This window comes from Limulus polyphemus, unplaced genomic scaffold, assembly GCF_000517525.1.
Source record: "Limulus polyphemus unplaced genomic scaffold, Limulus_polyphemus-2.1.2 Scaffold9573, whole genome shotgun sequence".
Lineage (NCBI taxonomy): Eukaryota > Metazoa > Arthropoda > Merostomata > Xiphosura > Limulidae > Limulus > Limulus polyphemus.
Window position 1 is genome coordinate 9,560 of NW_013675183.1, and position 12,830 is coordinate 22,389.

Below are 12,830 nucleotides of genomic sequence, written 5' to 3' on the forward strand. Positions count from 1 at the left end.
CCTCAGATTGCGAATCGAGCGCCCTAACCACCTGGCCATGCCGGGCCGTGTATAAAGAATGGTAGGAAGGTTTCCTAAACATACAGTCAATAAATTAAACATTGAATTGCACCTGAAATGTCTGCGAGAAAATCTGATTTGACTGAAATGGAGTATTGAAACGAGACACTATGGAACTGTAGAATGACACATTGTATACAGTGAAGGTAGGAAATAAGACATAGTAACTTTACGTTTCCACAGATTATCTGAACAAAAAACAAATACTAATGCACAAGTTGTTCTATTTTTTTTTATGAAAAACATACATTACGAAATATTATGGTTTGTTTTGTATTTGTTACCTAAGACTAAATTTACGAGATTACAGTTCGTTAGGAGTTTGTTTGTAATAATAATAAAAAAAAAAGTTGGCTTAACTTGATTATACGTGATCTTACGTTTTTATTTAAATTCACTTTGCATCCGTTCTTTTGCATTCTCATAACATCGTCACATTACTGGTGTGTCTAACTGACAATGTACTTTGATGTTGCGTACTTTATATTAAAACGATTTTGAGCCTAACCATGTCGTTACAGTTCAAGTGCCCACGTCCACTAGTGCTCTATATGACGACTGTGCATCTTAACAATAACCTTGCAGCGTAGTTTCCATTACAAAATACCCTGTCGTTAAGATGTCATGTTCAAAACCCATTATGCCTCAATGCTATATTTCCATAATCCGTCTAATGTAAGAAAACGACGGTTCCCAGTGCCCGTTTCAACAGTCCGTTTTCAAAGAATTCCATAAGCGTTACATCCGACGACTTAACGTGTACGTTTCATTCTGCAGCTTCTATATAGATATGTTGTTGGAGCAATTTGTGTACAGCTGCCTGGGTCACGTGGATGGTTTTTGTCATTGACACAAGTGCTCGTGGATTCTCACCTGTTAAAAGAAGCCGCAATTTGCTTACTAGGGCGGGGATTTGACTTGTTGCAGGTCTTTTTCTGGATGGTCTTCGTGTACCAAGTTGATCCATATTTCGTTGTTTTCCATTACCATTAAGTACAAAGGAATATTCTCGTCTTGGAAATTCTGAACACCTCCATCGTACATATGTTTATAATCTGAGTGTATGATATCTTGCGTCGTAAACTATTATTACATACCTTTCCAAAAAGCGATCCATTTTTCGTGGCATCGCACTAGCTTCATAGCTCCAAACAATATCAAAAAATAATTTTCATACATTCCGTTCCACCGCAATTTTATATTAGCTGTGGTTGTCAAGTGGTTTGGTGATTTATATAGTCATATCGTTCTATATAATTTACTCAATCTTCTGTATATATATATTCTAAGATAATCTAGATATTCACGATGATTTGAGATAATGAAGAGAAAGACGGTGGCAAAAAGAATAAAGATGAATAGAATATTTGGAAGCTAGAAACATCTAAAACTAGTGGTATGTAATCAAAATGCTTACATGACCTCTGGCTACAGATTCCAGGAATACTTAAAGAAGTTCACATATTAGAAATAATGGAGAAATATGTTACCAAAATGAAAACTAATGATTTTCGTGAAGCCTTTGCGTGTCCAAATCTAATAACAAAAGGCTCATTTCCAGAAGATTGTCAAGAATACTATTCATTATATATATCGCTCACCGAAAACGAGTAGTTTGATTTAAAAATACAGCATTACGAACACATGAGGAAAGTTAAGGCACAGACAGAGGAACATCAAATGCGACAGACACACTTTCTTTCCTAATTTCTTCGGGAAAAAAAAAGTTTAAATATAAAGGCAACGACTGTAGTGCCACGCGCGCTTGGTGAATAACTGATTAGGATTACATTACTAAACGTGAATTGTAAATTGTCTTTTACATGTTCGGAATTAATCGTGATCTAAGATCAAAAGTCATGTATGTTGATAGACACAAAGCATGACGGGATTATGATCTTCAGTGATTATAGCCAATCTTTACACATTTTGTAGTTTGATGTTTAATTCATTACATTTGTCATACGGTCAAATATGATGGGATATGACCTTTACTGAGTAAGTACAGTCAATCATTACACATGATTTAATTTTAAAGGGAATACTTACAAACATATTTTCAAGAGCATACTTAGCTAGCCAACAATTGAGAAATACTGGTATGAAGAGGTTACGGAGAGGTGGCCAGGAAAGCTGTAAAACATATCAAGTTAAGTGAAATAACTTATGTTATGTAAACACACAACGATTAATATAACAACGATACGCGCACATCAGACATTGTTTATTTATTTGTTTGTAATTAAACACAAAGCTACGCAATGGGCTATCTGCGCTCTGCCCACTACGGGTATCGAAACACAGCGGTATGTCCGCGAACTTACAACGCTAGAATCCGGCCACTGGGGGGGGGAATATCAGACATTTTTATTTATTTGTTTGTAATTAAGCACAAAGCTACACAATGGGCTATCTGCGCTCTGCCCACCACGGGTATCGAAACCCGGATTCTATCGTTGTAAGTCCGCAGACATACCGCTGTGCTACTGGGGGCTTCCATTAGGAAACAATGAAATTGTAATATTTAATATCATATATTAAGTGAAAAAAAAAGCCGATAAGTGAAAAGTGAACATCCATAGAGACGTCTTGTACTCTAGGGTAGCTTAGTGATAGAGCACTGGGTCTGTAACTCAGAGATCATGGCTCTCAGTCCTAGTCCAAGAGTCTTTTTTTCAGTTGTCAGCTTTTTCACTTAAAATTCGGGGTTAAATGATATCTTAAAATGGTGGTCACCTCAGTTATACACAGTCATGTCTACATGGGTCGTTTGAGTCACAAGAGACATTAAAAACATGGCCATGAATTCATATGTTAGATCTTCAAGCCTGGTACATTAACTTGCAAGATCTAATGACGTTAATTAATTAATGTAAAACTATATTTTAAATGCAAAAACTCATGTAAAACAAATTTAGTTTAAACTTTATCAATAAACATGTTTACACAGTATCTGTATCTAATAATTTACCAGTTATTTTACAATTCTTTGAAAGGTTTAAGATTCGATTAATTCTCAATTAAATATTATTTCAAACTAGTATCATTAAACCATCATTCAAAGTCCATTTCTCTAGGAAAAAAGAAGCAGAAGAAGAAAAACAAAGAATGTTCTGACAGCGCCTCCATCTATAATTACCTTAATCACATTCGGAGATAAAAAAAAAAACACCACCTATTGGCTACTATTTTTATTACGTTCAAAATTTCTACAAGATTAACTCTTTGAGCTTGAAAAAAAAAGAATAAAAATACGAAATAAACCATTGGAAACATAAGATATTTCCTATAATAAGAACAGTGTGGAGAGTCTTCCAGTGAAGCTAAAATACCAGATTTGAAATATCAGAACTTGGTTATAGAGAAAGAACGAGAAATGACACGTTTTTATTCATACTGCTTCCTTTTGTTGTCATTTTGTTTTTAACTTTTTAAGTTCTACATCAGTCTAATTCAGTTTTAAATGGATCAGAGGAGATTCTTATAATGTTGATACGAATAGATGAAACTCCAAAAGCTTCAACATTTTATTGAAAATAAATGTGAAACAAAATGAGAACACTCACCGTAATGATAAAAGGTACATTATTTACTAGTTCCAAGATGAAATTAAAGCTCATTAATTGTTGCCAGATGTTACCCTGGAAAAAAAAATATTGCCACTATTAATTTTGACAAGATCTTACATTCCTACATATTAATTACGTTTCAAATATTCACAAAAACAAATCTTACGCATACATTTAGTGTACACTATTCACAAAATAAATCTTGTGCTTAATTAAAGTTAAACAAAAATACACAAACTCTGCGCATTAATCAAAGTTTAAAAATATACACACAAAACATTTTGCGCACATTTCCACAAACCTTACGCATTAATTAAGTTTCTAAAATCCATAAATCAAATTTTACACACTGATACATCTTTGAGAAGTCCACAAAACAGACATCACTGGAATGCTTTTAGAGTTTTGGCTTGAAAATTACTTTACATTATTAACAGACCGACGTAGCTTTTTTAGATTCTTTGCGTGTAAGATTAACTGTGTATATATTTTTTAATAACACTTCAAAAGTTCACCTACCTTATATCCTAAATAAGCTAACAATAAGGCCTCTGATAAGCATATCACCGAGAGGGCAACCTAGAAAATAAAACAAAAACAGGTCCTTTGTTAAGCTTAAAATTGAGTTACAAGATGCACGCTCAGCCTCACGTGCTTGGGTGATATTTAAATGGTGTAAAATATTTATCTCCAAGTCGGTTCAGAAATTGTCTTTTTGATGCCCTTTGTGGTCAAAAGTCAAGGTTCATAGGCCATAGATCCCGAAGAAAAATTATACTTATGCTTTAAAGCTGTTTACTATGTAAAGACAAACACACACCAAACACCATAAATCTTTTGACACAATAAACACAAGAGGTTGAACTGAACAAAACTTAAAAAACAAACAAAGAACTACAAATTAACCAACACGTTTTACCTGAATGCCCCATAATGGCAAGGGACGGTCAACCCATAATATGGCCACCCTGAAAAAAAATGAAAGTAAATATAATAAAGTCACAGAAATCTTTGAGTTTTTAGATGTACAAGCATTATACGTACTCTTCGTTTCCGAAAGAGCATAAAACGTGTGAATGTATTTATCTAAACCCTACACCTAGCTGTTTGCTATAGCAATTTCACAATAAAGAGCCACGGGCTAACTGGGCTGATGAGAGGTGACGTTGCACTTCTCAGATGGCCATGGTTGTTGCCTAAAGTGAGTTCATGTAGCCTTACATCAAAATAATTCCAACGAAAATTGTAGTTTTATAAATTCGTGGTTTATAACCTGAATATTCTACCTTTAAGGAAATGATTTGTGAGCGCTCACTGGGTAAGGCAAGATTTAAATTCAATTATTTTTTTTAGTTATTTTCAAATGGTAACAAACATATAAGTTACAACCAAACTTCCCTTACGTTAGACTCCAATGACTCAAACTTTCCTTTCGCTAGTCCGCGGTGGAATAGGGAAAAGTCTTCGGACTTGCAACTCTAAAATCCAGCTTTCGATTCCCGCGCGGTGGACAGAGTGCATATAGCCTTTTGTTAGCTTTCACTAAAACAAACTCTTAAGCTAAGCCATCCCATGCAGAAGAGTTTAGAAACTGAAATGTTTTATAAGCTGTTAATTTCACTTCAATTTACACTCCTTAGCGTTTACTTATAAAAGGTTTTTATATTGTTGTTGTTTTTAGAGCAAAGCTATATTGGGCTGTCTGCCATGTCCACAACGAGGAATCGAAACTCGGATTTTAGCATTGTAAACCCGCAAACTTATCTCTGTCCCACCGGGAAGTTCCCGGCATGGTCAGGTGGTTAGGGTGCTCGACTCGCAATCTACGGGTTCGAATCCCCCCGTCCCACCAAACATGCTCGCCCTTTCAGCCGTGGGGGCGTTATAATGTGACGGTCAATCCCACTATTCGTTGGTAAAAAGAGTAGCCCAAGAGTTGGCGGTGGGTGGTGATGACTAGCTGCCTTCCCTCTAGTCTTTCATTGCTAAATTAGGGACGGCTAGCGCAGATAGCCCTCGTGTAGCTTTGCGCGAAATTCAAAACAAACAAACAAACAAATCCACTGGGAAACATTATAAAAGGAATAACTGTAAGTGCTCGTGGGTTATAGAGATTGTTAGGGTTCAGGCTTAGCCGTCCATATTTTTGTACTTCTGTGGTAACTTAGAAAATAAAACGTTTTGCTTAAATTTAAAATATTCTGCCATCTGTTTTTTCTCTCTTTCTAACAATAAATTATTGAGGAATAGTGAAAGGTATTATAAAATGTCGTGATTATAAACACAAAAATTTATAGTATGGTGCTGTGTAGCGCCCTCTGCATAAGCTCCAATATATGAAAAATCCAACGGTCAGTACTATCGGTATGCCAATAGAAAAACATGGCGACAAGTACTGTTTCCTGTTGTTGTTGTTTTTTAACTGTGATTTTTAACAATGTATGTCTATATTTTCTCAATTAATATATTCTGATACATTATTTTTCAGCTAGTCATTTGGTGCGACAAAAGTCATTTATATATTTTTATAAATAGCCACCTAGTGACAATGTTGCTTATCTGGTGACAATATTATTGTACCCTTAAAGACTGCAAACAATTTTCCTAAGAGTTTACAGTAACTAAACATTAATCTGTTTTGTTTTCGAATTTTGCACAAAACTACTCAAGGGCTATCCGTCTCTAATTCAGAAGTGATAGACTAGAGAGACGGCAGTTATTAAAAAAACACACACCGCCAACTCCTGGGATACATTTTACCAACGAATACTGTCACATTATAACACCACCATGGCTGACAGGGTGAGCATGTTGCGGTGACGAGATTCGAGCTCACGACCCTCAGAGTGCCCTAACAACCAGGCCTTAAACATTGGTCATAAAAGTCAATTACTCCGATACAAATCCAGCCTAGGAATGTGCTACTGGATCCAAAGTTAATCACCTATTTAAAACACGAAGAAACTAATCAACAATATTTAAAGTTAACATAGATAACGTACCAGTTAACATGGCCGTTCGGTCTCGTATTGAAGTCGTGAGAAACTTCACCCTCGCTTGTAATGTTCGCCTCAGGACAGCCATAGCTTAAATGAAAAAAAAAAAAAATCCATATAATAAATCAAGTAAATTTTGATAATCCCATTTTTTTTTAGAGCACGTTCATGTTTTTGTCCGTAAAGTGTGTGCTTATATTTTTTATAACATTATTGTAACGCAAAGATAATAATAGAAGTTTACGTTTGAAGCTTTTAAAGAAAACACAAAATATCATTTTTTTTTCTCTTTTATTAAACACTTCTTTATGCTGGAGAAAGAGTTTTCCAGTTTAGATTACCATTATAAAGATTATTTGTTTGTGTGTATTCATCATTATACAACCTGGAAGTCAATTTCATATACTTGTTTTAAAGCCATAAATTTCTATTATAATTATTATTTACTTGTTATCTTTTAGAGCAAAGCCACATTGGGCTCTCTTTTGTGTACATTGCGGGGAATTGAACCCCGGATTTTAGCGTTGTAAGCCTTTAAACTTACCGTTGTCCAACCGCAGGACAGCAGTTATTATCAAACATAATTTTATTCTTACTAACAACTTATTCTACTAATAAACACCCCCCTGGCGGCTCAGCGGTAAGTCTGCAGGCTTACGAACGCTAAAAATCGGATTTCGATACCCGTTGCGGGCAGAGCACAGACAACTTAAAGTATAGCTTCGTGCTTATCAACAGCCAAATCAAAACATACAATTAGATGCATGTCGAATAAGTAAAATTAAACCGGGTTTCCCCCATGCATACTTACTTACAAGGTGTAAAATTGTTTAAACAAATAAATACACATATATATGTATACGAAAATAAAACAAAACAATAAACAAAAATTTTTACAAGGATATTTATAGAAACATACAAGTTTATATTCATAACAAGAGCTCACTACTGTTCTTTTTAATGAAAGTTTTTATTATATGCTTTCTCCCAAACAATCTAACTTATATCAGAAATACCATCGGTGTGTTCGTTAATAGCAAGAAAATGTAAAGAAAATTCGTTGTATCCAATATCGACTGGAAAATCTAATCAACACTCCACTTCGGCTCACCATCTCTAATTCAAATACGCGCAGAAGAAAAACAAACGCGTCTACTTGTGTTCGAGAAGTAATAAATACCTTAATTAGAATATTTTAACCCTGTCTTTGATGAATACGTTGATTTTCGTGAAGCCTAGAGCTAATGAAAAACACAAAAAGAAACTCAGTTCAGTATCAGATGACCGAGTAATGTATTCAAAGAAATGCCGAAGTTAACATAAAGTACTAATAAGTTAGAACTGCATTATAATATACTCCATTTAATCCTGTTTTTTTTCCCAATACGATTCTTTGTTATGAGGTTTATTTAAAAAATATATGTTAGAAATCTTCTTTTCATGTTTTTCGTCAATACTGTTTTATTGGGGGAGAATTCATTTTGATTTTATTTTATGGGAGCTTGAGGCTATACAGAAGAAAATATGTCGAGGATTAGGGAAGTATCTTTAGATTACAACTATCAGCTTAGGGGCTCCTGCGGCGAGTATACTTGAGTTTGGAGTTAAGAGTATTACCATGGCGACATTCTCTACAATATCAAATCCGTGATATTTCCTGAAACACAGCATCCAGTAATCAGCTAGCCCACGGTATATTCTTATCGCTTACTTTGAAGCGTTGCTGAAGGCTTAGTAAGAGAATGTAGTAATGTGTCTGTTTGTTGTTAAACGCAAAGTTGCACAATGAGTTATCCGTGCTGTGTTCATCACGAGTATCGAAACCCGGTTTTTACTAGTATGAGCCCTGAGAGTTATCGTCGAGGGTGGGGAGGGGAGGAAATCTAGCAAGCTGGTACTGAACTTGTAAGATAAGGAGAAGAAAGGTTTCAGAATTTTCGCCCAAAGCTGCACAGAACTGTCCCAAATTAAGAGTTGTCTGGTTTTGAACCGAGTAACAAGACTAACTGTTACTCTTATCACGGCACCCACAAGTGAAGATGTATGATGGAGGCTCAAACCGTGAACAATTCGGCCTGGCACGTTTATCGCCAGGTCACGTCCAACCCGTGAAGAAAAGAAAAAGGTTCATAAACTGAGTAAAAATCATGTTTAATGAATAAAATAAGAGTTGTTTAAGTGGAACTATAGGCAGAATAGATCATATAATTTGAGATCTTTAAAGGACTACGACAGCCTGTTAAATGAAGAAGAGACGACGTTTCGGCTTATATACTTTGGCCTTCTTTACAAGCTGAAACGTCGTTTCCTTTTCATTCAAGAGGCAGTTGCAGTCCATTAAAGTTCTCAAAAAAAAATTTTTAAGCCAAAATAATGATATGTTTATATTTTTTAAATAGCATATGAAAATATTAAAGCAGTGCATATTGGTGATAAAAATGGCCACCGAGAGGTTTAAATCTGTATTCTATATAAAGAACCAGAAATTTTTTTATTTAATGTATGAGTTAATCCTTAAAGAAAAATTCAGATATCAAAAATAGAAAAGATATAAAAAATGTATTAAAGATGGACAATTTTCGGACAAAGGTCATCTTTCTAATTTTTAAAAAATTATGTATTGTACCTCTAGAAAAAAAAATTGTTGAAATATACACCTCAACAGAATTAGGTTCTTTATAACTTTCAACTATGGTATGTTAAACACCAAAATATGTTAGTTAAACTGGGTTAGCACAGGAAATAATTGTCAATATTACTATAACTCATTTTTTCTCAAACTTTTCTTGAACAAGGTCATGTTGAAAAAAAAACAACGTTTCAACGTGTTGGCCCGATTATAGGGCGATCTCGAATATAAGGCGGTCCCCATTTTCAGAAACCACGGGAAAGAAAAAATTAAGTGTCATAACGTCCTTGATCGAACATCTGGAGCGCATGGGTAGACAGACGGATGCTATAAGGACATTCATGAATGCGACAGGATAGAGTAGGCGAAGAGGCCTGTGGTCGGCCGCGATTATAAGGTGACTCTAATTTTTTTAATCTAATTATTAATCAAAAAAACATCGTCTTATAATCGGGCCAATGCGGTACTTTGAAAGCCAAAAGATGTTTCGGATCATAAAAAGATACAGAACAACATCTAATTTGTATATTTTACCAGCTGAAAAATATTACTATCCAATTGTGTGTGTGTGTGTGTGTGTATACAAAACTACATAAAAGATATCTGTGCATATCTTTAATTTCCAACTGATTAACAAGGGAGAGGGCAGTTACTCAACAGTATTTACCGCAAACTCATGGGCTACTTTTGTCTGATCGAATAATAACAATCTTTTTACTCTTACAATGCACCCATGCTCCCAAAGTGCAAGGCGCATTTTTGCAGCAATAAGTTACGAGCCACGAACCTAGGTTCACAATCGACTCACAACCTACTTAAAAGCTTTTTTTTTTTACTCACCAGTAAATGAAAACCATAAAAGAATGACTATATACATAAAAAACAGGGTACGATATTGAGATTAACTCATAAATGTGTACGTTCCCCGATGGGATAGCGGTAAATCTACGGACATACAACGCTAACAACCGGAGTTCGATTCCCCACAGTGGACAGAGCAGATAGTTCAATGTGGCTTTACTCTAAAACAAACAAACCATTTAAAACATATCACATTTGATGAAAGTATCGAAATGTCGTGTAGAAATACTCAACAGCTTGGAATTCTTGCACTACTTAATTGATCTTAAGCCTAACTCAACTAATGAAACAGACTGGAAAAAACAAAACACCAATAAACTATTGGAATTCACCCTCTCGATAATGAAGTAACTGATAAACTGAAAAAGAATTCCGCCATTAAATTTCATAGCCATTACTAACTAAAGTGTTTATTGTTTGGAAGATTGTTAGATGTATGTATATTTACTTTTGTAAAAAGATAGTTAGAAACCGAAGTGGTGAAGCGCGTAAATAATTCGTTTGTTGTGTAATGTAATCTGAAAATGTACCATTAATGTAATGCTAATTACTATTATGTTTAAACATGTATCTTAGGAGCAAATAACACCCAAAGGTACAGAAGAGTGGACGGTAATTGTACCAATTAAGATTCAGAGAGGCGATAAATATACTTTAAAATTAGTAATTCCTCTCTTTATTGCCCCCCTCCCAGTGGCACAGCGGGAAGTCTAAAAGCTTATAGCGCTAAAAACCGGGCTTCGATACCTGTGGTGGGCACTGCACGGATAGCCCATTGACGTGCTTAACATCAAACAAGCAAATAAACCTTTTAAGGGTGAAACGTGTTGAGTCTGATTATTCGTTGTTTACATGTTCTGTGCTATAAGTTAATAAAACATCTATAAAATTACACTTACGTAAACATATTAAATCAATCAAGAAATAAAATCAGTGAAACTTTTTTCTCGTTTACCGAACAATTCAATATATATGTTTGAAGAAATAAAATATTTCGATATTTTAAAGGCTAGAAGTTACATCGTTTTTAGCATGGAATTTTTATTTTCAAAGACCTCGTTCTATAGGGAGTAGTCATTGATATTTGGTTAACGTTGTATGATGCGGGGCTGATAACGAACATAAAATTCAGTTCTAGAAATTGTCACGCAAAGGGATTTCTGAAAAATAAAATTATTCCACATTTATATAACAGTAAAGAATGTTAACACGTCTTTCACAATATGATGTAAATTTTATATTTGATCACATAGGAGGAAATGCTTGAGAACTGTTACAAATGTGTGCGTGTAGTTTGTTTGTCTGTTTTTAATTAAGCACGAAGCTATACAATGGGCTGTCTGTGCTCTGCCCACCACGGGTATCGATACCCAGATTCTAGCGTTGTAAATCCGCAGACATACCGCTGTGCCACTGGAGGGATTGCGTGTAGTTATGGAACACGTGCTTTTATTAGCTAGTTATTTACGTGTAATTCCAGAATGATGTCCATTTCATTAAAAACTAAACTTACCAAGTGGCTTTTAGAGGCCCACTGTCCAAAACGACGCGAATAACATACAGAACACAAAGTACAATCTTGATCACTAGATTGAAGATCCTGATCCTTAAACCTAAAAACAAAAACAAAATTAGTTACCAGTTTCTTAACTTCGTTAGAAAAAATTATTAACTGTATATTTTAATAATAAATAAATAAATCTTAAATATTTAATACACCGAAATCCTAGAAACAAGAGAGGTTTTTTTTAACCGAACTAATCACCAAGTTAACCTCGTTTTTCAATTTACAAAGAATTAAAAAAACTACAAATCTTGAATGAACAGAGGTGGAGTAAACATCATCGGTCTAAGTACGGCGTTATCACTAGTCTAAGTACGGCGTTATCATCGGTCTAAGTACGGCGTTATCATCGATCTGAGTACGGCGTTATCATTGGTCTAAGTACGGCGTTAAATTCGTGAATAAAGTCTAGGAGGACTAATTACAACAAAAGCACAGATAGAAAAGGACGACGTTTCGAAGGACTTCCATCGTCTCTTCCATCTGTGCTGCTTCGTAGATTAGTCCTCCAGTACCTACTCCACCGGTGTCACAATGGCTAAACAGTTGTTACCCGTTTCACCTTTGTTTTTCTTCACTAATAATCTGCCTAAGTCATATATATATCGTTATTGATACACCCATATTCGCACGTATGTACATGTATATATAGCCGCTGTAGATTTGCTTATCTAGCTTTTTCAAGTATTTTATATTTCTTATTAGGAAATGTACTTCTTGATCTACACTGGTTAATCTCGAATGTTGATTTAATTACTTACCTGATTGTTGATTTAGTTACTTACCTGATTGTTGATTTAGTTACTTACTTGATTGTTGATTTAATTACTTACCTGATTGTTGATTTAGTTACTTACCTGATTGTTGATTTAGTTACTTACCTGATTGTTGATTTAGTTACTTACCTGATTGTTGATTTAGTTACTTACTTGATTGTTGATTTAGTTACTTATTTAGTTACTTACTTGATTGTTGATTGAGTTACTTACCTGATTGTTGATTTAGTTACTTACTTGATTGTTGATTTAGTTACTTACTTGATTGTTGATTTAGTTACTTACTTGATTGTTGATTGAGTTATTTACCTGATTGTTGATTTAGTAACTTACCTGATTGTTGATTTAGTAACTTACCTGATTGTTGATTTAGTT

General features: G+C 34.6%; 1 protein-coding gene across 1 annotated transcript in view; it reads right to left on the bottom strand.

Annotated features, from left to right (window-relative positions):
* LOC111083449 (potassium channel subfamily T member 1-like) overlaps positions 1 to 12,724 on the bottom strand; it is a gene marked incomplete at its 3' end in the record, with an annotated part of 21,950 nt that extends 9,226 nt beyond the window's left edge. Inside the window, exons 1-7 of the mRNA XM_022379972.1 lie at positions 12,717 to 12,724; positions 11,629 to 11,728; positions 6,632 to 6,715; positions 4,549 to 4,597; positions 4,149 to 4,208; positions 3,627 to 3,701; positions 2,110 to 2,193 (exon numbers count right to left, since the gene is read on the bottom strand). Coding sequence (XP_022235680.1) covers positions 2,110 to 2,193; positions 3,627 to 3,680 — 138 coding nt within the window. The remainder of the gene's footprint in view (positions 1 to 2,109; positions 2,194 to 3,626; positions 3,702 to 4,148; positions 4,209 to 4,548; positions 4,598 to 6,631; positions 6,716 to 11,628; positions 11,729 to 12,716) is intronic.
* Between the last annotated feature and the right edge of the window lie 106 nt (positions 12,725 to 12,830).